Source organism: Magnolia sinica, chromosome 9 (genome assembly GCF_029962835.1).
Source record: "Magnolia sinica isolate HGM2019 chromosome 9, MsV1, whole genome shotgun sequence".
NCBI lineage: Eukaryota > Viridiplantae > Streptophyta > Magnoliopsida > Magnoliales > Magnoliaceae > Magnolia > Magnolia sinica.
Window position 1 is genome coordinate 90,557,445 of NC_080581.1, and position 23,610 is coordinate 90,581,054.

At 38.9% G+C, this 23,610-nt stretch overlaps 2 protein-coding genes and 1 non-coding gene across 3 annotated transcripts; 2 read left to right on the forward strand and 1 right to left on the reverse strand.

The window, feature by feature from the left end:
* Positions 1 to 295: 295 nt before the first annotated feature.
* Positions 296 to 14,893, forward strand: LOC131256054 (uncharacterized WD repeat-containing protein C2A9.03-like). Its single transcript, XM_058257082.1, has 10 exons — positions 296 to 556; positions 3,479 to 3,643; positions 4,260 to 4,427; positions 4,527 to 4,613; positions 10,258 to 10,392; positions 10,539 to 10,649; positions 11,358 to 11,449; positions 11,549 to 11,654; positions 12,153 to 12,239; positions 13,567 to 14,893. Exons 2-10 carry the CDS (start codon positions 3,503 to 3,505, stop codon positions 13,975 to 13,977), a joined length of 1,338 nt encoding a protein of 445 aa, XP_058113065.1. The 5' UTR covers positions 296 to 556; positions 3,479 to 3,502; the 3' UTR covers positions 13,978 to 14,893.
* A 1,772-nt stretch (positions 14,894 to 16,665) lies between these two features.
* On the reverse strand, positions 16,666 to 16,737 carry TRNAW-CCA (transfer RNA tryptophan (anticodon CCA)). Its single transcript has one exon. It is a non-coding gene; the product is annotated as a tRNA-Trp (tRNA).
* Positions 16,738 to 18,379: 1,642 nt separating this feature from the next.
* On the forward strand, positions 18,380 to 19,113 carry LOC131256055 (photosystem I reaction center subunit V, chloroplastic-like). Its single transcript, XM_058257084.1, has one exon. It carries the CDS (start codon positions 18,489 to 18,491, stop codon positions 18,987 to 18,989), a length of 501 nt encoding a protein of 166 aa, XP_058113067.1. The 5' UTR covers positions 18,380 to 18,488; the 3' UTR covers positions 18,990 to 19,113.
* The last annotated feature ends 4,497 nt before the right edge of the window (positions 19,114 to 23,610 follow it).

A 23,610-nucleotide genomic window follows, 5' to 3' on the forward strand; every position in this document is an offset into this window, starting at 1 on the left:
TATTGGACAGTCGGAGTAAGATATCCAACGTACCTTTTTTAATAAACAAATTTCCACGCATCAAAGGTTTAGATTCTTTAAAATATTTTATTTTATTTTTTATATTCATTAAATATAGTTATATACACAATTTAGACCGTTTAATTTAAGTATTATATTTGACATCTACAATTTCTGACTGCATGCATATCAAGTGCTACACGCAGCCGGAGTATATCAAATAACCCCTGGAAGAAGATAGTCTTGCTCACCAGAAAATGGCAGTTTTAGTAATTACGGCGACTATAAAGGGCACTTATAAAAACCATATCGTCTTTTCTCTTTCCCTTTCATTTCTTCGGTCGGGGCATTGAGAGAGAGAGAGAGACCCCTTCCCCAATTTCCAAAAATCGATACATAAAATTCACGATTCTCGTCCGAAAACCGGTCGATTCTACATCGATATACCCGATTCAGATCCCTCGCAGATGCAGATCTGAAGAAAACGACGAGGGCCGTACAATCCGTTCGCCGAACTTCGTCTCCTGTCCAATAATAAAAAGAAGGCAAGAAAAAGGTGCAAAGATCTCATCTTTCTCATATAAAAATCGATATTATTCGATCTGTGGTTTTAATTCTAGGGTTTCTGTTTTTTCTGTTATTAATGGTGTGAAATTCCTGTTTTTTCATATATGTAATTGTAAGTTTAGGGTTAGGTTGGGCCAAACATTAAAGAAGATTCTTTTTTATTTTAATTTCCTAAGCGGGTAATTTCTATATGTTTTTATTTTATTTTATTTTATCTGTAATCTTAGGGTTTTGTTTTCTGTATTTTCTTTATTTTTATTAATCTTTGGCTTTTATGCTTGCTTCAAAATTATTTTTCCTTTTAAAAAAAAAAATTTTTTTTTTTTGAAGATGCGGAGAAAACAAGATGAGTTGATATAATTACAATAGAAACTGTATACAGATTAATAATTTTTAGGTTTTTCTTTGGTTTCTTGATTTTTTAGGGCTATTTTGTATTTTCTGATAATTCATCATTAATTTATTTGTTTATACACATAATTCATTTACCGTTCCGTCTATATTCTGCTAGGTTTATATGAATTCAGGTGTGTGTGTAGGTATGTATATATGTATGTATAGGATAGTAACTTTCTTCTGCTGGTAGTGCATGACGTACTGTCCTCCTTTATTATGTACCTAATGCGTAGAAACATGTTAATGATGATCGGAACCGTTGGTCATGGACTGGAGACTAACCGAAGTTGTCAATCTTAACTGTCCACTTGGTGAGCATGTGCTCATGGAATGTGAATCATTGCTAATTGTTTCCTTCACCATCCATTTTATTCCAGACATCAGACGGTATGATAAGTTAATAACATTAGTTTTTGGTTGATGGAACTTTCATGTTTTGGCCCCCCATATGAATGGTGTGGATCTCATCCATGTGTCTGGCGTGTGTGGTGGTTTTGATATTGGTGGAGTTATACAATTAATTTAGTCTATGAATGATATGTTCAGGCACCCATGCATTTGTCGTCATTATGTTGGCCTTTCTCCCAACCAGTTGGGATCGACTTTTAAATGGTATGTTGGTGAAGTTTTAGGATCTGCTGCCCTTTGGGCATCATCAACCTTTTTCTTGTATGGGGCTCTGGGGCTGGTCATTGCAGAGGCCCCACTTTACAGCACTTGCATGCCAACACAATCCCACCTGGTTCTAATAATCCCCATTCCAACTAATACATCCACACCACAAAGGGTAAGCAAGCAAAGGAGGGTCATGGATGGAAGCTGCTCGACATCTAGAAGGCGTAAGGGCCTGCATTTCTAGGCCTACCTTTCGAACAACAATTACATGCGGAGTTTAACTTAACGCAGTTTAAAAAGTACTTGGCATATCTTGATGCCCCAACTTTAGTTGTTACATTTTATATCATCATTTTCTAGCATAGATGTGTTTTTCTACTTGAAACAGTTACTAGAAACCAAATCTATCATTGGTGGGGGAAAATTTGCAATGAGATAATACTGTCAAAATGTTTCTCACACAGCTTTTTATATGACCTTATTATTATTATTATTATAAATTATCACGGTTGCATTGTATCACCCTCCTATTTAGTCATATGAACAAGTGTTCAATATGCATACTGCTAAGTGAAGCATTGGAATGTAGGAGTTCGTTCCTGGTATAAGGGATTTGGAAAAGATGAATTTGGCTCTTCTGGAAACATGGCTTTGGTGATTCGGTACCGAGGAAGACTCCCTTTGGCATAGAGTCATGGTAGGAAAGTATGGATGCCAAGAAAGGGGGGTAGGGGGTTAAGGACACGTCTCTATAGAGTCTCATGGGTCTGGAAGGGGATATCTAGGCTTAAGCATATGTTTAACACGGGGATTGGCTTCTTTATTGGCGACTGGGAGAGAGTTCATTTTTGGGAAGACGTGTAGATTAGAGAATCCTTCTTACAACAAGCGTTTTCTAGAATAGCTCCTTTGTCCTCGGAAGGAACATCATGGTATCCAGTTGCTACTCTTACTTAGGCAATGTTGTGGTTTGGTCTCCATTATGCTAAAGGAACATGATAGATGACGAAGTGGAGTTTGTGAGGGCTCCTTGATTGTCTTCACCTTTATATGTTGGTGAGAGAAGGGGACAAAATGTTTTTGGCTAAAGGAAAATTTTGGTTGCTTTTCTGTTCGATCCTTCTACGGTCTCTTGAGGCACTTAGATGGGGATGGCTCGAGTGTTCACGGCTGTGGTGAGGCAATACGGGGCTCCCCCAAAAGTTGCGGTCTTTGGATGGCCAGTTGGAAGAGAGAGAGTCCTTACTATTGACAAGTCTCCAAAGATGCTCAATGGTGCTACCCAATGTGTGGGCAATGTGTAGGGCAGATGTCAAGACGGGAGTTTGCTAGGCAAGTGTGGAGTTGTTTCTTCAGAATCTTCAACATATCATGGGTGATGCCCAAATCGGTCGGGGAGCTATTCTTGATATGACATGGGAAGGGGATAGGAAGAAATGTAACAGCTGTTTGGAGATTGGCTCTTCTAGCTTTCTTATGGGCTATTTGGGTGAGAAATGGATGGTGCTTCTGCAGTGTATCCCTTAAGGCGCAGGAGGTTTTCTTAAGTGCTCATCTTCTTATGGTGGAGTGGGCATCTTGTATTAAATCTGTGGAAGATTGTAATTTTTCTTTTGTTTCTTTGGTTGAAGCCTTTCTGCCATCTCATAGTGCTTCTTTAATAAAATCATTGTTACTCTTCCCAAAAATAAAAAATTTATACTTCTCCAATGAACACAAGATTCATTTCCTTGTTTAATAGTCATTTTTCAACGGAAAATATCATTTTTTTTTGGATACAGTTGAAGTCCTCTTTCTTAATTAGTTTGGGTTTTTGTTGTGGCTGACATCTTTTTACTCTTACGTTTTCTTTTGTTATATGAGTGTTAGTGGCTTATTTCATTTGAAATGTTTGTGACAGAGGTATATACTTGTGGAGTAGAATATGTCCCAGAACCAAGAGGATGACATCGACTACATGGCAGATGATTACGAAATGGCAGATGCAGATGATGACATGGATGAAGAGTTCCGTGGTAGAGGGATGGGTGACTCGGAGTCCGATGACGATGAATATGATCACCTGGTTGGTTTTATTTCATGCTTTCTAATTATACATTCTGTTCAAGTATAGTTCATTAAATAACCTGTGCACAAGGAACATGTTTAATTATCGTCTGTGCTCCAAAATATTGGAGTACAATGCATGATCCAAAACATTCATTTTTTTGGGCCCCTCCATAAATGGACAAACAGTAGAAAACCTGATGATTGGATGATGTTACTGATCCGATGTTGGCCTACTATGGATGGTCAGAAAGAAACTTGACAATGCTCAGCAGAATTAACTGGAAATTTTTCTACCAGTTGGACAGGTAGGTTTGTCCAGTCTTTGCAAGTTTTTTACTGTGGTCCACCCACTGTGGGAATGGGACCCATCTATGGAATGGTCCAGAGCACTGGAGAGTTGTAATGTGTCCTTTTCTGTTGCAGTGCATGGTATATGAACTCTGTTTGCTGTTCAACTTTAGAGAGCCATTTATTCTAGTTTCTATTTGATTCAACATCATGCTATTATTACATTGGGCTGTTTTGCTTAGAGCTCAAGTATATTCTCCCTTCCCTCTTAATTGTATTCTCAGTAAACAGGAATGCTTAGCAGTTATCACATCAAATTAAGAAGTATATCGGATTCTTTGCAGGATAATAAGATAACTGATACTTCCTCAGCACAAGCTAGGAGAGGCAAGGATATCCAAGGGATTCCATGGGAGAGGCTAAGCATCACAAGGGAGAAATACAGACAGACCAGGCTAGAACAATACAAGAATTACGAGAACATCCCTCAATCTGGAGAGGGATCAGAGAAGGTATAGTTTTGTTTTTGTTTAATTTTTATCATGGACTTTAAACAATAACTTGATTTATGTTTTCTTTCCATCTTATCCTCTTCTTTTACTTGTATTTAGGAATGCAAACCAACAAAGAAAGGTGGCATGTATTATGAGTTTCGGCGCAATACTCGATCTGTGAAGTCTACAATTCTTCATTTCCAGGTAAGGAAAGATGAGGTTCTCACCATGTACCCTTTCTTGTTTCACCATATTTGATTGCTGGATTCAAAAGCAATTCTGGCTGGTTGTGCTGTTGCTGTAGTATGGTTATTAAATTTTACCATCTGGTTCCTTATGGAACACTTCAGATGTTTAGTATTTGTATAGTGATATTCTTATATCCCGCTACTAAGTCCATGCAAAGCATGGTGTGCCGTAAAGGCCATTACGTAAAGGTAACGGTGGCAACCGTTACACGTTACGGGGTCGTAACGGCCGTAACAGCTGTTATGGAAAAAAATGACCCGTAATTGCCGTTAACAGCACGTTACATCTCCTTTAAAGGCCATAATAGCCCCGTAATGGTCTATTATGGGACATGTTTTTCATACTTTTTAATCAACATTACGGGGTAGATAAATGTTTTTCAGGGGTTTTTTTAATAAATAAAAAAATAAAAAAGAAAGACTGTAACGGCCATTACGGGGCCGTAACAGCTGTTATGCCCCGTATCGTAAAGGTAACGGTGGTGGCCATTACGGCCACCGTTATCGTTACAGAACACCTTGATGCAAAGGGACTGAATTTTTGGCATCGTAGGATGTTGAAAGTAGAATAGCAAATTTTAAGGCTTCTAGCGTTGTTTTGTTTTTTGTTTTTTCGTTTTTTGAAAGGAAAAAGAAAGAAAGCTGGAAGACTTAAAAACTGCTAGATTAAAATAGGATCCCAGGGTAAATGATCCTAGTTATATGTTGAACTTGTATTCTACATTCTAATTATTTATATGTAAAATATTCTAGAACAACAATAACCTTGAAACACGTAACAAACTCTCCCAAAATAAAAGATTACAACAATTGAACGTGAAAAACACCTTTTAGAGATGTGAGGCCATTTTCAGTATGGTTTATATGCCAATTCTGTTAGTTTTGTTCCTGTTTAATGGTTATTCTTAGGTGAGGAATTGAGTTTGGATTAAGATCTTAGTAGGCTTCTTTAGGACCTGTAAATCCTGCTGAATGCAGCCTGAGAATCGTACAGAAGGCAGATTGGAAAGGGAGAATACAGTATTAGTGAGAGAGTAGTGCGGATTTTAGTGGAGAGATGATATCATCAGCAAGAGCGAAAAGTGGCCCATTCATGGTGTTTGTTGCGGGTTTTGATCCGTAATGGAACTCTTTTGTAGTAGCATAGTTCAGAAGTTTGGGGAATTGGTGATTCCAGGCAACAAATTTAGGCAAGCTAAGAAGGTACATCTTCATTAAATTCCTGTATCTTGACAAAGAAAGGGAACCTGTTTCTTGACGAAGAAAGGGAAGCTGTGGAGATGCGGGGCAACTGTGAAGTTAGGGGATGGCCTGTAACTACGAATGTGGCGAATATTGAGAATAAAAAGGCTAGAAGTGTCTCCTAGAGAAGTTGGGTACTGAATTCAAGCAGTGGCTATGTCTAGAAAGGATGGAGATCAGTTGAGGAAAAAGGACGGGAAAATAGAAGGGACGAAGTTGCCTGATTGGTTGATCTGTCCTTCCAAACATCATATCACTTATGTCCCCTCTATTCTCATGGCTGTTGGGTTGGACTAATGTTTCTCGTCATTGTACCAAAGTTTGGTAATCGCTGGCGCTCCCATGAATGAGCTGTTCGTCTAGATTGTGGCGGCAAACCAAATCTTAACCTTGGATATAACTTCAAAAAGCGGAATAGCATGTTTCTAAATAGGTGCATTGTGTGTAATATGCAAGATGAAATGGTTGACAACCTGTTTGTTTGTTGCATGGTGGCAAGAGAGATTTGGGCTTTCATCTTGGTGCAGTTTGGGACACCTTGGTCTTTCAATGTATCTGTTGGAGGTGCTTTTGCTATAATGGCAATGTGGAGCTTTTTGAGGTCACAAGAGTACTTTAGGGCTCTATTGGGAGCTTGTAAATGGAGGTAAATGGGAAATGGAATTGGAGTTAAATGAATTGGAAGTAAATGATTTATTTAGTTGTCTTTGGATGGGAGTAAATGAAATGCATTTGAAATCCAAATGTTTTGTTTGGATGAGAGTAAATGAAGGGTATTGGATGGGATTGGAAACTTTCAATACATTCAAAAGAACATAAGTGATATCCCAAATTAGCTTTAATATGTTAAATTAGTGTACATATGTGTGAACGCCTCCCTCCACACGTGTGCACGAGCGTGACGGCAGTGCCCTTACTTCCTTGGTTTTGATATTGATTTGTTACCGTAGGCGAAGTATGTTATTAACTAGGGTGTGAAAAATGCATTTGATTCGGAGTCGCCACTAGCCAAATAAAGCTTAAAATCTACGGTTAGCTAGAAATCGTAGAATCGCTTAGGAGTTGCGGAATCTCACGATTCCCTAACTCAAGTGACTCCCGCGGTTGGTCTGCAACTGTAGATTTTGAGTAAGGGTCTCGGTGATGGAAAATGAAGGGATTGAATACCCTTTTTCGCCCATACAATGGGCGGTCTCTATTTCACAAGATTTGCAATTTTGAGGATTTAACTGAGTTTTGGCATTTTATATTTGGTCGTGCTTCGCATAACCAATAAGGGCCGGATGGGCCGAAATAAGAAAAAATATCTAGCCTTGCATCACAGAGCCAAATGGCCCTGGGTGAGCAAATAAAGTAAAAATGCAGTGAATATAATAAAATGTCAACTAGCCTTGATTCACGGGGTTTTAGATCCTGAGTAGGCAAAATAAAATAAGAAAAATGGGAGAATACTGCAAAATGAGATATAAGGAAATGAGGATATATTTAATGCAATTGAAATATGTGGAGTGTAATGCAAATAAAATAAAGATGGACAAACTCTTAGCCATTTTTGTTTTTTGAAAAGTCACAAATTATATTAAAAGATAAAGAGGAATACAAGGATAGCTTAACCGTTGAGGTAGCAGGACAACTACACTCCTATAAATTGAAGATTATTGCCCTTTAATTTTTCTACATTAGAAGCCCACTCGACCACAAACCGCCTCGCTCTAAACGCTATGGATTCCGGGGAGTTTGAGACACCATTGAAACATCTTCCATTTCTTCCCACACTATCTTCCAGAGAGCAAGGAGGGACATTCTCCATAGATCGGTCTTCTGTTTGCCCAATCTTAGACCATGTCAGGCCTAAAGGAGACTGCTTGTCGAATTTGGGGAGGACCAGCGGATATCAAAACGGGAAAGAAGATCTGGCCAGATTCAACTGATGAAGGGACATTGAATGAAGAGATGGTCCACCGTTTCTTCGCTCGCCATGCAGCATAGGCACACGTTTGTGATAATCATACCCCTTTTTTCTCAAATTATCAACTATAAGGACCTTCTTTTTACCAACCAACCAACCGAAACCCACTATCTTGGGGGAAGCTTTGTATTTCTAGACATGATTAGTCTGGATCTCTTCTCCTATTGAGGGGACCCTATCAATGCTCCTATAGAATGATTTAACTGAGAATTCTCTAAATTTGTCAATTTTCCAAACTATTCTGTCCATAGTAGACGGATCCGGTTTGACGTCTTGGATGCGGTTAAGAAGTGCTACATATTCTTGAACCTCATGGTCATTGAGATTTCTTTTACATTCTGGATTCGACACCATTTCACTCCCAAGGACAAAATAACATCCAGCTACTTTGATGGCCGTTTTTGTCTCTTATGTTGGGCAGCATGGCGGTATGTTCGAAATCTTTAAGACATCTTGGGCAGCACTTCCAGGTGAACTCCAACCTGCGGACCGTCAGCCCTTATGGGTTATGTGAAGCACGACCAAATATAAAATGGCGAAACTACGTTGAATTTTCAAAAATTGCAAATCTTGTGAAGTAGAGACTACACATTGTGTGGGCGGAAAATGGTCTCTTCGTTTTCCGTCACCGAGGCCTTTACTCAGAATCTATGGTTACAGATCAATCGCAGGAGTCACTTGAGTTAGGGAATCGTTAGATTCCCCTACTTCTAAGCGATTCTACGGTTTTTAGCCGACTGTAAATTTTAAGCTTCATTTGGCTAGTGGCGACTCTGAATCAATTGCATTTTCACATTTGAGTCAATAACATACTTTGCTTACAGTAACAAATCAACATAAAAACCAAAGAAGTGAGGACACTGCCGTCACGTTCGTGCATGTGTTTGGGGGGAGGTCTTCATAGAATGTTGACTCCATTGGGAATTGAACCCAGAGTCTTTGCTTGATGATTTGGATATATATAAAAAACCAAAAACATCAAAAAAATTTCAAAATACCAAAAAATCAGAAAACTTTTCAAAAACCACATGCAATAGAGTGCCAGACTCATATGAAGAGCTGCATGAAGCCGAGGTTGACATCTATGACTTTGACATAGATGTGATATTTAACAGATGAATTATAATAAGCACATTGAAATATATACTTTAACCAAAAATCTGAATATTTTGAGCCTTGGGTGGACCACAAATGTAAGGATCACAAACAAGCAACTTGCCAATGCTTTTTAACTGTCCATTTAGATGGCTAACCTTTGGATGATTTGGATCATTCTATTGGTATGATTTTAGTGATGTAGCCGGTAATTGAATTATTTTGGAGTATCAGTAGTATGCCATGCGTATGGTGGACGTGCATGGCGCCACTTTTGTTCACTTGTGTGACTGTCCAAGGGAGCTCAAAAAGGCATTTCACCCCATTTACTTACAAATCCTCTCTCGTAGAGAGGATTTCATTTACAATGCCCATTTACTCCCATTTCACTTCATTTCTATGCATTTACTTACATCCAAACACACCTCAAATATCATTTATCTCCATTTACTTCCAATTCCCTCTATTTACCTCCATTTACTCCCATCCAAATGGCCCCTTATGGGAGTTGGTGTTTTTCTGGGATACTTTTTTTTGGGGGGGGGGTTTGTAGGATTTTTTTTTATTGGTGTAGGATTTTTTTTTATTGGTTAATGATAAAATCACACTAGGGGAAATCTTTAAAAATACAAATATGATATGATCATTAATTTGGCACTTTCAGGCAGGGCCAGATTTCCTTAGGTGCTCTACTTCTGTTCTTTTGGGGGATTGAGTGGGGACATTGTCAACCCAATCTAAAACTCAAAATTTCCATTGCAATTTATGTTGTAGTTGATCTTCATGCCCTCAATTATAGAGCGAAGGACAGGTGTTTAGTTTGTTCGAAGAGTGATAGAGCAAAAGTATTGTAGCATCAAGGTCAATGTTTGGTTCCAATTTGAGCCTTTTAAAGAAAAATGCTCTCAGGTTTCCTGAAATTGAACAATCTATAACTTTATAACTGGAATTGACTAGGTTGAAAATATCATCTGAATACTGAAAATGTTTTTGATAAATGGTGGTTAGATAAACTATGAATATCCATGTAATGAGCTGTCATCAAAGTGCATGCTATTGATTAAAAAAACATGTGTGGTATGTACTCTCTTTTCCTCTTTGTAACAATGAAATAGTATTTTTCAAAAAAAATGAAATAGTATATGGACATTAATTTTGTATATTTTTGTCCCAACAAGAGAGCATTGGGAGTTGTGCTTCTCATTTATGTATGGTATTTGCTGGTAATTGGTATATGTGGTTGAGGTTCTTTTGGTAATGTGACTGACGCCCTATATTTATTATGTCTTTGCAGTTGAGGAATTTGGTCTGGGCTACATCAAAACACGATGTGTATCTCATGTCGCACTTTTCTGTCATTCATTGGTCCACAATTACTTGCAACAAGTCGGAAGTTCTCAATGTTTCAGGACATGTTGCACCACGCGAGGTGCATTTTTTCTCATAATATGGAGAAAAAATATTTGTTTATACATCTGAAGTTGAATTATCTTCAATAAGGAACTATAGTGATATTTCTTTTATCATGTTGATTCTTGTGTACCTGCTACTCGTATTTGTTCTTTTCCAATATAGAAACACCCGGGAAGTCTATTAGAAGGATTCACTCAGACCCAAGTTAGTACATTGGCTGTCAAGGACAAGTTACTTGTGGCTGGTGGATTTCAAGGCGAGCTTATTTGTAAGGTAATGCTTTCAAGATGCAAAACAAAGGAAATATGCATCCCTGTTCACATTCATTTTACTGCATGCATGTGATACATCATACATGTTATGCCATGTTGTATGCCTTGGACACATGCACTCACTTGCCTTGTTACTCCAATGCTCCACTGTGTAACCACTTACCAGAGGGAAATGGGTGGGTTTGTAAGTTCATTCTTCTACCCTCTTTTTCTTGCACGTATGAGATGCATGTTTTCTTTACGCAACATGCTGTGTTTGCATGAACATGTATGGTTGTTCTTCTGAAGTTTTATTTTCTTGCAATGTGAAAGTGTATGTTTAGGAAACATTATAAGGAATTCTATTATTTATTAGGGAAGCATTGCTCTTTGTTTGGATTTAACCATAACTACTTGCTATCGCAGCTACCTCTGCTATTTATGCTAGTTTGCTAGATTTTTGGCATAATCAAATTGTCTTTTGTATCATGCCTAAATACATTTTTTTATGGACTTAAAAAGGATTTTTTTTTTTTTTTTTTAAATGTTAATAGCTTAATATATCAAAAGAACAGAACAGGATGTTTCATTTTATTGTCAAAGGAACGTGTATCGTGGAGCCGGCACAATTACTGAACTGTTGAAAGATGATGGATATCTCTGTATCTTATCAGTTTGGGGATTGTCTAGGATGTGCTGACATTTTCGACTTCTCTCACACAAACTGCAGTATTTGGATCGACCTGGAGTCAGTTTCTGCTCCAGGACAACTTATGATGATAATGCAATCACAAATGCTGTTGAGATTTATAACAGTTCGAGGTACACTTCTTCTTGTTCTTCTTCTTTTTTGGGATGCCTTATCCTGTACCTTTCTTTGCAATGTGCGGTGGCTAACTCAAAACTTGAAATTTTACACAGTGGAGCTGTTCACTTCATGGCCTCAAATAACGACTGTGGAGTTAGAGATTTTGACATGGAGAAGTTTCAGCTTTCTAAGCATTTCCGCTTTACTTGGCCAGTAAATGTAAGACCTTGATACTGCATCATCTGTTGCTTAGCTTTTTATGTCAAGTTGGTTTCTGGCATCATTCTGAGTTCAAGACAGTTAATCCATGTCGAAAAATCAAAATCAACTGGGAATTCTAGGAGGGAGGGAGGATATGGGGTCTAAGAATGCCTGAATTTTATGTTTAGATTGGCGGGTTTGGCACTTATGTTGGAAATTAGACATTGGGGCCAGGAGAAAAACAGACACTTGGTGGTTGGTATTCAGTTTATATTGTGGCTATTTTGAATGAAGATGGAGGAGATAAAATAGGACACGTTAATTTTTATTTTTTATTTTTTAAAAGTAATTGCATAAATGCACTGATTTTTTAACACTCAATTTTCAGATCCTGGTTGAATTAATCAACTCAGCCGTGTATTTCAAGTCCATGCAATGATGTAAACAAGGGTTTCATTATACTGTATGAATGGATTTCTGGTGTTGTTTTTCAACTGGATTCCTTCTATTTTGCAGCATACCTCATTGAGCCCTGATGGCAAGCTGCTTGTCATAGTTGGAGACAACCCTGAGGGGTTGCTTGTGGACTCTAATACTGGAAAGGTACTTAATTTTTCGATTTTGTGAAGTGGTTGGCTTTTCTCCCTTCTTCCTCTTATTCTTCGCTTTATGCTGATAATTGAAAGTCTTTTGTTGTGACAAGACTGATGAAAACTTCACTAAAACCAGTTCCTAAAACTTCATGTGATCTGTATCTACCATGTCGCTAATTTCCTTCTATGGTAGGGGTGGCAATGGGTTGGGTTTGGGTCAGGTTGGGCTCAAGTCATGACAAGGATGGGTCTAACTGAAATCTAACAACCCATTTGTTAAACGGTTGAAAATCTCAACCCCAGCCCAACCCATTTTTAAATAGGTCAATCCAAACCTAATCCAGCTCACCCATTCGTTAAAAAATATCAAAAATAAATTACAAAAAAGATATTGCCATTTTATATAAAAATGTTAATAATATGTTTAGAAATCTTAATTAATATAAAATCAAATCCTTACTATTAATCCAAATTACAACTATCACACACAAGTTCACAAGCATTAATATAATCTAATTCACCAGGTTCACAATCACCTATCTCATAAGGTGCAGAAAAGTAACATGGTGTAACACCCAATCATCCATGCTCACCTGCACCACTTTCCACGTGTCATGGGCCCAAAATCCGAATGGTCCATGTGATGTGGCTCCCCATGAAACCCTTAGGGGCCAACTTTTAACCTGATCGAAAACTCTGGTGGTCTGTAGCAAAGAGAGGCAAATCAAGGGAGGAAATTGTTTACTTTTGCCATGGCCCGCCAAAGTTTTGGATCAGGGTAAAATTTGGGCCCCGGGGGTTTCATAGGGTATTGCATCACGTGGACCTTTCGGATTTTAGGCTCATATCACGTGAGATGAGTTCTCAAAAAGTTCTCACAAGTTATTGTGAGAAATGGTGCGCAGGTGAGCATTTCGTCCTATGCAGCCACTTTATTCTATTCCTTCATGACCCGACACTGCCTGAGGGTTTGATGGCTAGATAAACCTGAAACCAACCTGTTTAACTATCGGGTTGCCGAAATATGACTTGAACCCAACCTATATGGGAAATAGGTCAACTGGAACCCTGACATTTTGGGTTGGGTTGAGTTGGCATGTCGGGTCTAGTTTTGCCACCCTTATTCTGTAATGGCTACTGGCTAGGTTGATTTGGTTTTGCATTGCTGATTTGTTTTATAAATTTTTAGAATTCAGTGAGTTTTTCAACTTGGCTCAGAATGAAACATCAACGTCCAAGTAGTTTTAAGTTAAACAATGTTAAGGCAGACAATAGCTCAATCCTCTCCAATCCAAAAGGAATGAAACGGGCTGCTAATCTCATCCATTCATTTGCAGACCATCACATCTATGTGCGGTCACTTGGACTATTCGTTTGCATCAGCATGGCACCCTGATGGCCGCACCTTTGCCACTGGAAACCAGGACAAGACCTGCCGGATCTGGGATGCCCGTAACCTCTCCAAGTCAGTCACAGTCCTCAAGGGCAACCTTGGGGCCATCCGCTCTATACGTTTCACATCTGACGGCCAGTTCATGGCAATGGCAGAGCCTGCAGACTTCGTGCATGTCTACGATGCAAGGAACGGGTATGAAAGGCAGCAGGAAATCGATTTCTTTGGTGAGATATCAGGCATGTCCTTCAGCCCTGACACGGAGTCCCTCTTCATTGGTGTTTGGGACCGCACATATGGTAGTCTCCTCCAGTACAGCCGGAGCCGGAACTTTTCATACCTCAACTCTTTCTAGTTTGAAGAGGACCCCTCTGGCTGCTTGCGAGAGTAGCCATCCGGATCTTACCCTTCCATGTGTGCCAATGTGGCGTGTGCAAGAGATTGGGGCTGTTTGTCTGTTGGGTTGTGCAGTGTATGTTGTTGTGGCCCAAAGCTTGTGCAGTAGTCATCAGGTGGACCGCACATGGACCATTTGTTAATTTTATTTTCAACTTCCCATTTATGTGTCATTCATATGATGACAGGAGCAGCCCGATATTTCAGCCACACCACATGCTGTGGGGGCTAACCCGATGGACAGCCCCGGTCTTGCTCGTGTGCTATGGCAGCACATACAGGCAGAGTAGGATTCTAACAGCACCACTCTTGTTGAGGTAATCCTGCTGTGACGTGGTATGGCTCCCCATCGCTTAGCATCCAATCTCCATTCTGAGTCCGCAGTGTTCGGTGCAACATGCCTCATGTTAGAAGTGTAGAAGGATGGGAAAAAAAAGAAGGAAAAATGTTGTAAGCGGGCCATCTGTTTTCTTTCTCAATAATGTTGGATATTCACTACTGCTGTCGGGTATGCTGATATTAGGGCTTGTATAAAAGGAGGGGATGATGATGTACAGAGAGGGTAGGGGAAAAAAAATGCATTGATGAGGTGAAAGAAAGAAATTTCAAAAATGGGGTTCCTTCTCACAGTGCATGGACTTTGCAGACTTGATCTTTTGTGGGATAGTTTGTTTCTTTAATCTTATTACACAACTGATTGTTGTGTGTTGTTTCTTTTCTGTAGTTTCCTTTGTTCCTTTTGGTAATCGTTGTTGGGAGCTGTTGTGAATTTTACGTTCTCACTCAAATGTCTCCCAAACTTAAAATTGATATTTTGTATCGGCTTGATTTTTGAGGAATACCATTTTTATAGTGAATGATCAACTTTGGGCTCACTTTAAGGTACTTAAATTGTGTTAAATGAAATGATTCTAAATTCATTTGAAAGTTCTTCAAATTATCTTTCTAATAAATATGATATTACGTAAATTATATATATAACAAGTGAGTTATCATCATTTTTACGGGATTGATGACCCATAATGATTATCGACGATCCAAAGTGAAAATATCGGCAAGCCGTGGATAATATTAGCGGTCCATGGTGAATATCAACTCTCCACTATTAATATCAGTGGTCCATGGTAAATATCAACGGTCAACTATTAATATCAACGTTCTATTGTTAATATCAATGATTTATGGTGAACATCAGTAGTCCACTGTTAATGTCATTGGTCTACAATTTATATTAGCAATTCACAATTAATATCAATAGGCCATTGAAAATTGATGATTACAATATTCTTCTGTTATAAAATTTATTTATTACAACGTTCTTACTCACTCTTTCCTATTTCACAAACTCCAATCATTCATAACCAAAAAATAAAAATAAAAAAAAATGAAGGAAACCATCACACCTTCATCTCTTTTACTAACGCCTATTATTTATTTTAAAAAAAATTGAAAAATAATTGTAAAGGAAACCAAGGAAAGAAGAAGGAAGAGAACAAAAAATAATAATATTATCCTCTCTTTCACACCCTCTTTTCCCATGAAAGAAATGAAGGAAGAAGGAAACAACCAAATGACCCTTGTGTGGCAAGGGCCTCACGTTTTGAATCCATCTATATCTTATATGGGGCACATTGGGTGGTCGTGAAGTAAATCTAATCCATCCAATTATGAGGGGTTTTAATTTCATGTTATTTACAAAAGTTTGAGAGCAAAACTTCTCACAAATGAATTATACCGGAGAAAACGATTTAAAATTAGTTCATAACGTTAGTGTAATGGTGGACGACAAAGAGCTTTAAATAGAAAACTGAAAAATAAATAAATAAAATAAAATCATTTTATGGGTTCATGGTTGTCTAATTAAAATGAATGAGACTGCCAAGGGTGGATCGAATCCTTATTTTTGGTGGGCCCAGCGCTCCTTTTTCAAAATACATTTCTCATTTCCAGACAAGCTAACCCTATACAATCAAATGCGGTAAAGGGCTATTTTCGCCCTCATAAAAATGAAGAAGCATGTGGCTAATAAACCATGACTTAGAAAATGAGAAGCCAACAGCACCACCACATCATACCACATGGTCATTTGGACTAATAAAAACCCATGCATTGAGTGATGAGTCCAGTCATGTTTTTTATTAAGACTATCAACTCATGAGTGACTTAAGTCACATCGAGTTGGCGGAGTTTTCAAGATTTCACTCAGTAAGGAGGGCATGTGGATATGGCTGTCAATGGGCTGAGTTTGAGCCTGGAAAATTAGAATTTTGAATCAGGCTGGCGTGACAGCCCAACCTGAAACAGTTCAAAATCTAAGCCGAGACTAACCCTAGGACAGGCCGTTGGCAGCTACCAAGACTGAGTTGACTCGGATATGACTCGGTCGCGTCACCATTCCATGACCATTGTCATTAGGCTAACTTGATGGGTTTGTCCATATCGATAATTGGACTGCATCACCAGTTCCATAAAGATCAATTCCCTCATCTAAACGTAGTTTCAAGTTGGTAAATCAAAAAATGGGCCCTACATGATGGACGATCCATGTGAAAAAAACATACTAATATAGATAAAATAAATAAATAAATAAAAATTTAAAAAAGGGAATGGTTTATCATTTATGGGAATATGATAAACGATTCCTTAATGAACCCGACGTGAATCGAACACGCAACCTTCTGATCTGGAGTCAGACGCGCTACCATTGCGCCACGGATCCCTCTGGTTAAAAGATTGCCTTTAATTATTTATATCAGTTTTCCTTAACTACTTGAATCCCAACCATTGGTTTCCTTTTCGGTTTTGATCATCGGTTGGGCTCACTGGATTAACGCGTGGGGTTTTTCACACCATCACCGTTCAAATGCGTTTTATCAGATGGCAGTTTAGATGGGCATATAAACATCATGTTTTTGCAACACTAGACATCATGAGTTGATACTACTGGTTGAACCGCTCTGATTGTATCAGACCCATCCTATATTAGTACTATTGTGCGAAAATAGCATGGAGGTGCAATCTATGCTCTACGGAATCTTTCAATGGATGGTTTTGGACATCACTATCGAAGATGAATTTTGGAAACTGAAAAGAAAATCTTCAATGGATAGGATTCAAATCTAAAAATCAAAGGTCAGGATTATCTTTATTCTGTTATTACATGAAAATATATTATTTATGATAATGGATAAAATATGAACCGTTTACATGCTTGGGTCATCTAAGCATGTGGGCCTCTCGGGTCGCGACGTATGCTAGATTCTGAGTCGCGACAGACACAAAACGTACTCAAACAAAAAATATCTCCCTCTCACATCAATGAGATGGTACAGTAGAGCCTGAAAGAACTGAAGTATGGTAGAACTATCTCTATACTATCTCTATTATAGCATACATGTAAATATAATTACTAATTTCAGACCGTTGATATAGCTATTTGTGTTTTGGATGGAATATGGTTTTTGATAGATTGATAATGGATGATCCTATCCATCAGATTAATGGACTCCAAGTCGACGGAAGAAATAATAATATTTAACGGTCAAATATTCAGTTTATATCCAAAATAATTATTACTGAAAATCTGTCATTTTTTAGAAATAAACAATCAATGATAGGAACTACTAGATGAACGGATCTGATTGACACAAAATCCTGACAGTTGTAATGTGGAGTGACCAAACCACCGTACTCCAGTTCTTCCAGCTCTACTCATCCTCTTAATCTGGACCAAAGGGGAGCGGATTAGGTACGCCCCTGGCCTTACCCAATACGGTGCGTCCCTTCCTTGGGGCCCACCTTGATGTGTGTATTCTATATCCATTCCGCACATCCGTTTTTTCAGACCATTTTATGGCAGGATCCCAGAATTTAAGTAGATTCAAATCTCAGGTGGACCATACCATAGGAAATAGTTATTTTTCACCATTAAAATTTTTTTGTGGGCCAAGTAGTTTTTTTTATCAATTTTATATATTTTTTTCCCTTCATACATGTTATTATGACCTTATCAACAGGTTGGATGGAAAATAAACTTCATAAAAACACTATGTTGGGCCCTACAAGTTTTTAATGGTGGGACATTCAATCACCACTCTTTCTTATATCATGGTCCACCTGAGATTTTAATCTCATTAGTTTTTTGTCTTATACGCTAAAATGATCTTGCAAATCCAATGGATGGTGTAGATGTAGAATAAATAAATCAAGTGGGGCCCCATGATTAGTTCCGTTCTGTCTCGAGTAAGACCTTAGCCACATCTAATCCACTCTCAGACCAAAGATTCCTTATCAAAATCCAACCAATCAAAACCACCAAAATCAGATCCTCTTCTCCTCACAACTCACCAATCCCTCTTCCCTTTCTCTCTCTCCCTTCCTATACAATCCACACACCCCCTCAAAAACCCTTCATTTCCAATCGTCCAAAGCCCAACTCCAAGCCCAAGCCCAAGCCCATAACCAAACCCAATGGCATCCACCTTATTCACCACCCCAACCTTCACACCAACCATACCAAAACACTCCCAATCAACCACCACACCTCATCAATCCTTCCATGGGCTCAGGCCCATTAGGCCCACTGATGCTTTCTACTCAAAATTCACCGTTCATCGGTCATCATCTACGACATCTAGGCGGTCCATAGCTAAGATTGGAAGCCCGAGAGCCGAATTGAATGCGTCATTGGTGATCAGCCTCAGCACGGCCGTATCGCTCTTCTTGGGCCGGTTCGTGTTCTTGAACTTCCAACGTGAGAATGTGGCGAAACAGGTGCCAGGGCAAAATGGTGTGACCCATTTCGAGGCGGGGGATACGCGGGCCAAAGAGTATGTTGGGCTGCTAAAGTCCAATGATCCGGCCGGGTTCAACATCGTCGATGTGCTCGCGTGGGGCTCGATCGGTCATATAGTGGCCTACTACATCCTGGCCACGTCGAGCAATGGCTACGATCCTAAGTTCTTTGAATGAATTGGGTGCGATCCAACGGTGGCCGGCGACGGTCGTATGTGTACAGTTGGAAGGATATAATTCAGTAATTCAGTTTCAGTGTAATATGTGGTAATTCCTTGGACTGTATGATCTGTTTTTTCTATTTTGTTTTTAGGTATAAATCATGTTGGGTTATGATACACCCACCCACACACATACAGAGAGAGAGAGAGAGAGAGAGAGAGAGAGAGAGGAAATGGTAGTGTGAGGTTGATCTGTGTGGGCCCCACCATGATGTATGTAGGACATCCACACCGTGCATTTGGCATCCCCTCTAGGTTATTGGCTACACAGCCACACACACACACACACACACATAGAGAGAGAGAGAGAGAGAGAGAGAGAGAGAGAGAGAGAGAGAGAGAGAGAGAGAGAGCTGTGTGGGTCCCACCGTGATGTATGTCGGACATCCACACCGTGCATTTGGCAGGTCCCCTCTAGGTTACGGGATTTCCCGAGAATCAGCCGTATATGGAACTTAGGTGGGTCGTATCATCTAAAACCGTGTGAGTTTAATATGCTAAAACATCTAAAAGAACTTTGTGGGGCCCACTCGAGTTTTGGATACGGCTGAAAATTGGTGTGACTCCTCATCCAAGTGGTATACACACAATGGATGGTCTGGATATTTGGACTCTATATACAATTATGAAGGTTTCAATGGGTGGGTAACCACTCTCAGCTGTTGTATGTGGTGTGGTCCACCTAAGTCATGGATTGAACTGATATTTAGGCCCGTGGTCTACCATGGAATGGTGCATCTGATTGATGGGGTGGATGTCTGATACACATCACTATGGGCCCACACGGACCTCATAGTGTATATGTATGTATATGTGTTTGCATCGGGATACGTGCCACGAATCTCGATTTCGATCAACGGTTGTCGCATGGAGGATGCTTTTGGTTATGGTCACTTGCTCTTTGCATGTTTTCTCTATAAGTCCTTGTAGAAGGGCCCACCGTGGCATGTATATCGAATCCAACCCGTCCATCAGGTTCCACCCACAATGAAATTTGGAAGCCTTTAAAATAAGGGAAATCCAACCATCAGGTCGGCTAGGGTTGTTAAATGAATTTGGAAATTTTTGGGTGGTTGTTTATTGTTTTCTGTGGGGTGGTCCACCTAGTTATTGAATGTTCCTGAGGATTAGGGAATTCCATCATCGTGGTGGGCCCCACTTAATGGATGGATTGGATGGCATAAATAAACACAGTTGGACCCACAAAGGCACTAGTGTATAAGCTGGTGAGTAAGTGGCGAATAAGAACGGGAACAACAATATGAATAACCTTCACACGCTGTTGAATAACTTACAATAACTTTTTCCACAAGGACGCGGCTTTGCACGGTATACACGGGTTTTTAATCCAGACCATTGGTTTGTTGTTTCCCACTGTGGATGGACTATTCCCCAAAAAATCTCAACGGTACGACAATCATAGGGTTTTGATTTATGGCCTGAAGGTAGATGGTTAAGCAGATAAATAAAATAAATGGTCTACATTCAAGTGAAAAATCCCAAGATGGGTCCTTGTGATCTTCTGATCTGGGAGACTTTTTGTGTCATGGTCCATCCACGGTGTGGCTCAAGACAACCAATGGTCTGGATTATCAAAGCATGGCCCCACATGTCAGATCTGATATTTAGAAAGAGAGAGAGGTGTGCCCGACTTTTAAACCTAATGTGCCGTTCATCGAGAGGAGCCCACCATGCCCAGGCCAAGAAATGAGGTGGGCCACTCACCAAGTAGGTCATGTCATCCAGAAAATAAAATATATGGTTAGATTGAAAAAAGAAAAATATTGGCCTATTTCACCACCTTTTCATTAGACTTTATTCTCTTTCAATTGGATTCTAGGTCGTAGGTTTCTTAGGTGTCATTGAATTTGGATTGTTGGTCAAATTCTTATAACTGTCCAATCTTCTATACATATTGTACAATGTGATGGTTGTAACTTGTGTAATTTTATCATTTTTAGAGAGGAGAATCAATCTATTCCTCTAAATATTTTAATTAATTTACTTTACTTCTATACCAATTAAATTTTTTTTCACATATAGCATTGTATTCTTATATTTAAACTATATTTGAGATAAGGCAATATGCATAACTATCAAAGAATTTTCTAAATCTTTTAAAATTATCATGGTATTAGAGTCATAACTCCAGAGAATTTCTTTTAATCCATTGATCAATAAATCCATTGTTCCTTACGATAGTTGGTAGCTGTCTCCTTCCGTCCCCACCATGTTTTGTCACCACCAGCCTAGCTCACTCAAATCTATGATTCTCATGGATCCAACAATCCCCAACCCTAGTTAGCATCTCCACCATAACCACCATCATCACGCACAATGGTTTGCAAAACCCTAACCGTCCACCGTCATGGCGAAACACCAACTTCCATGGTCGAAACCCATCACCAAATTCCTATCCTCATCGTTCCCATTGCCACATGTGGATCATCTTCCTCACTTCCCCATATCAATCCTAGTAACATCTGATGATTTTGGGATTTGCTTTACTACTATGACTTTTCTTCAGGTGGAAAAGGTTAGTGCTATTCAGATTGCTTTTTATATTGTCTTTTATGAGGAAATAAAGTATATTGAGGTAGATTGTCACTTTATTTATAAGAAGTTCTCTTTTCAAATTATATTTTTTCCACACGCGATGTTTGAAGATCAAATTGTCGATATTCAACCTAAAACCATCTAAATTAGTTTATCATTTACCATTGTCTTATTTCTTTGTTAACAATCGATGGTTTGGATTGTTGGATTAGGAAGACATTTCATGAATCCCCTGTCCACATCAAATCAACGGTCTTCAACGGGTGATTTCATAAACATATCAAAGAAATAGGGGAAAAAAAAACAACAACAACAACAGCAAACATAGCATTTAATTAAATATTTTATTGATTACAAACAAACGCATAAATAAACCAAGAAGTTATTATTAGAAAATATAGAAATTAGAACTTTTAGGTGGGCCCATTCATGAAAAGCTTTTTAACTCCAAAGGTATCCGCCCAGACCCGACTTGCCTGTTAAAATGAAAACATCCACCGTTGAAACCTTACCGAGCTGACCATGATGTTTATATGCCCATCTAAACTGCTCATAAGGTTATTGCTACTTAGATAAACTGTAGGTAGAAATATCATCCGGATACAAGACTTTTGTGGTCCCATGAAGGTTTTTTTTTTTTTTCTTTTTTTCTTTTTTTAAATTTTATTTTATCTGCCTGATTTTTAGAATCCTATCCTATTTTGGTCTTGCGAAACTGATGGACGGAGTGGATCTGTCGTGAGCATCTCTGTGGGCCCTACATAGCTTCCAACCACTGGAACTTCCTGTGGCCCGGGCACTGGCAAGTCGGGTCCACCAGCCCCATTAAAGATATGCCATTTTGACCATCAGCCCTTCTATTGTCATGATCCGAAATACAGATGGCGAAAAATCATCCATCCTGATCTAGAGCTGAGGTGGACCACCCAACGGCAACCATTAGAGATGGAGGCCAACTACATTTTTTGTTCCCCTGAGCTGTAGATCTAACTCAATTTTGGCCCCAGAGTGTGACATTTATTGGCCCACTAGATGGACGGACCTGATGTCGTATGTACAACATAGACTAGTGGGCCCACGATCTGGTTTTATATCCCATGCATACAATAACGGTTGTTGAATACTTCTAAGGAATGGAGAGAAGCATACATGTATTTCTCTACCATATTTTGTGGACCACCATGGTGTATATATCTTCAGCTAACCTATTCATCAGTTGTGCCTCTCAATGGTCTGTGCATTTAATCTAAGCCGTTCATCAGTTGTTCCTCGCAGAGATTAAAAGACATGTAACAAATCATATTGAAATGGGCCACATCATGTAAACTAAGTGGGTTATGCACAATTTTACATTTTTTGCTATGGTTTGGCCCACATTAGCTTTTGATCAAGATGCGTTTGGGGCTATACATTGAGTATAAGAAGGCCCATCAGATTATTAATGGAGTGTTATTCATATTTACAAGGTGGTGGGCCCCACATAACTAGTATATGTTACCTTTAAGTGATTCATTGAATTGCTTACAAATATCATATTCTTGTTGTATTCTTAAGAAATATAAAACTTAAAAATAAATTTTTTTTTTTTGGAAAATAAATAAATACTTCATATTTGAAGACTTTTTAAAAAGTTTTCATATGCCATATAAACGGTTTTGGCCTCGAGTTCATATTTCTACATGAACACTGGTAAGAGTCACTCGCACATTTAGGCATGAGCTGTGGGGTTGCTTGGGTGCAAGAATACTTCATTCGCATACAATGCTTACAAGAGAAGGGTTGAGTAGGCATTCAACCTATATAAGTTGATGGCCTACTCTAGTGGCTTCTGCATGCGAATGAAATGTCGCCACGTTGGGATAACACCTTAGTTAATGTCACCCGACTAGTACCTAATTCACCACTGGTCTCTTCAAATTCCATATATACCTAATAGCATTGTCCATAAAGTGTGTGTTCTTGATCAAGTCATCCTTAGCCTTCTATTGTTATCTCTATCCTTTTGCTTCTTCTTCTTTTTT